Source organism: Monoraphidium neglectum, assembly GCF_000611645.1.
Source record: "Monoraphidium neglectum strain SAG 48.87 unplaced genomic scaffold scaffold04783, whole genome shotgun sequence".
In the NCBI taxonomy this organism is placed as follows: domain Eukaryota; kingdom Viridiplantae; phylum Chlorophyta; class Chlorophyceae; order Sphaeropleales; family Selenastraceae; genus Monoraphidium; species Monoraphidium neglectum.
In genome coordinates, this window is record NW_014008846.1 from 1 (window position 1) to 1,724 (window position 1,724).

The window sequence follows — 1,724 nt, forward strand, 5'->3', positions numbered from 1 at the left end:
TGGGGGTCTGGCTGTCTCGGCAGGGGTGGGAGCACCTTTGCCAGGTCCCCGCAGTTTGGCCGCGGGGAAGGGGATCTGTCCGCCGAGTCGAGCGCCTCTGCGCGGCCGCCACGCTGTTCCGCTGACGTCGAAGATCAGCGGCTTGAGCCTTGCAGCCACGATGTCCTTTTCGCGAAAGCAACAAAAGCACCGGACGACGCCATCATGCACCCAAAATGATGCACCTCGATAACCCAACCCAACATGCGACGCGGTCAAACCACTACCAGGTGGGGCAGGAGCTGGCGCGCATGCTGGACGCCTTGGCAGCTTCCGACGCCCGCGACCGCCTAGCCCGGCAGCTGCCCGGCGGCCCCGCGGCCGCCGAGGCGCTCGTGCCCACGCAGCCGGCGGAGGAGGAGGCGCGGGACCGCGCGATGGTGCTGATGCGCGCACTGGGCGGGCGGCTGCAGTCGCCAGGGGCAGTTTTCAAGGTGGGCCAGGGGCTGCAGCGTCTTGGGTCAGGCGGGCGGCGCGACCGCGTGGGGGTGAGAGGCGTGGAGTTGTGCGCCGGGGCTGGGAGTGCCAGCTGGGGCTGGGCTGCTGCATGTCCACATCTTAGCCATAAAACGCTGGGCCGCTTCAATGTTTTGCATGTCGAGGAGTCCCTGAACAGGACTACATAATACATGCACACACGGCCGTTATATGTCACCCAATTCGTCACCGCTGACGCCGCCCTCCCTCCCCCCCATCGCAGCTGCCCGAGGGCTCCGGCCCCTGGGGCCTGCCGGCGCCGGGTGACGTGCAGCGGCTCGTGTACACCGTGCGCGACGCCACCGCGGAGGCCTGGCCGCAGCTCCAGCAGGTGCGCTTTGCAGCTCCCCGGAAACCTCACCCCTCCGCTCGCCCCGTGTTAAGGCGGCTCCTCCCCGCCGGAGTGAATGCGTTGCCGACCCCCCTTTTGACTAATCATGCATGACTTACCTCGTCTGTCACACCCAAGCAATGCTGCCACGCGGCCAGGCGCCGCCAGTCAGCACACATCATTCAAAATTGACTGTGATATCATCCAACATTCAACCGTCACCAGTCAATCCCCCCAACACACACACACACGCCTGCGCGCCCGCCGGCGCCCCGCAGGCCCTGCAGCAGCCGGGCGCCCAGGAATTGGCCAGGGAGGTCAGCGGCGCGCTGGGGCGCCGCTTCGTGGCGCGCGTGATCAAGTTTGGGTTCGGAATCCCAGAGGCCCAGCGCGCGCGGGCGGCCGCCGTGGCGGGCGCCGACTCGCGGTTCGTCTGAGCGGCCGTCCGCAGCTGTTTGTGCGGTCCCGGGCCGGCGTGTGCGCCGGCGTCGGCCCCGGCTGCGATTTTGCCCTTCTTGCTTCAGCAGCCGGATGTTGTGCGTGTTGTGAGGACGGCGTTGTTTTTTGGGGAGCGTGCCATGTTTTGAGCGCCTGAGCGGGGGGTTCGCTGTTAGAGGGTTGCGACTGTGCCTTCGGAAAAGGAGAGGAGAGGGCTATCAAAAGCACACTGATGTGGCTGCTCCGCAGCCGTTATGCTGTCGGGCCACAATTCTGATCCCTGCATCGGCCTGTTCTGCGTTGGGAGGGTTTTGGGGGGGGTTGGCCGCTCGTGACCTCGTGACGCTTGAGGCCAGAGTGTTGCCCTGATCGTTGGAGGTGCCTGATTGGACGTTTTTCGGCCCAACGCTGTCTATGAGTTGAGCGACGCGACCCCCGA

At 66.1% G+C, this 1,724-nt stretch overlaps 1 protein-coding gene across 1 annotated transcript; it reads left to right on the plus strand.

Annotated features, from left to right (window-relative positions):
- Positions 1–215: 215 nt before the first annotated feature.
- Positions 216–1,284, plus strand: MNEG_14808 (hypothetical protein; the record flags this gene model as incomplete). Its single annotated transcript, XM_014036721.1, has 3 exons — positions 216–527; positions 740–847; positions 1,126–1,284. 3 exons carry the CDS (start codon positions 216–218, stop codon positions 1,282–1,284), a joined length of 579 nt encoding a protein of 192 aa, XP_013892175.1.
- Positions 1,285–1,724: the final 440 nt, after the last annotated feature.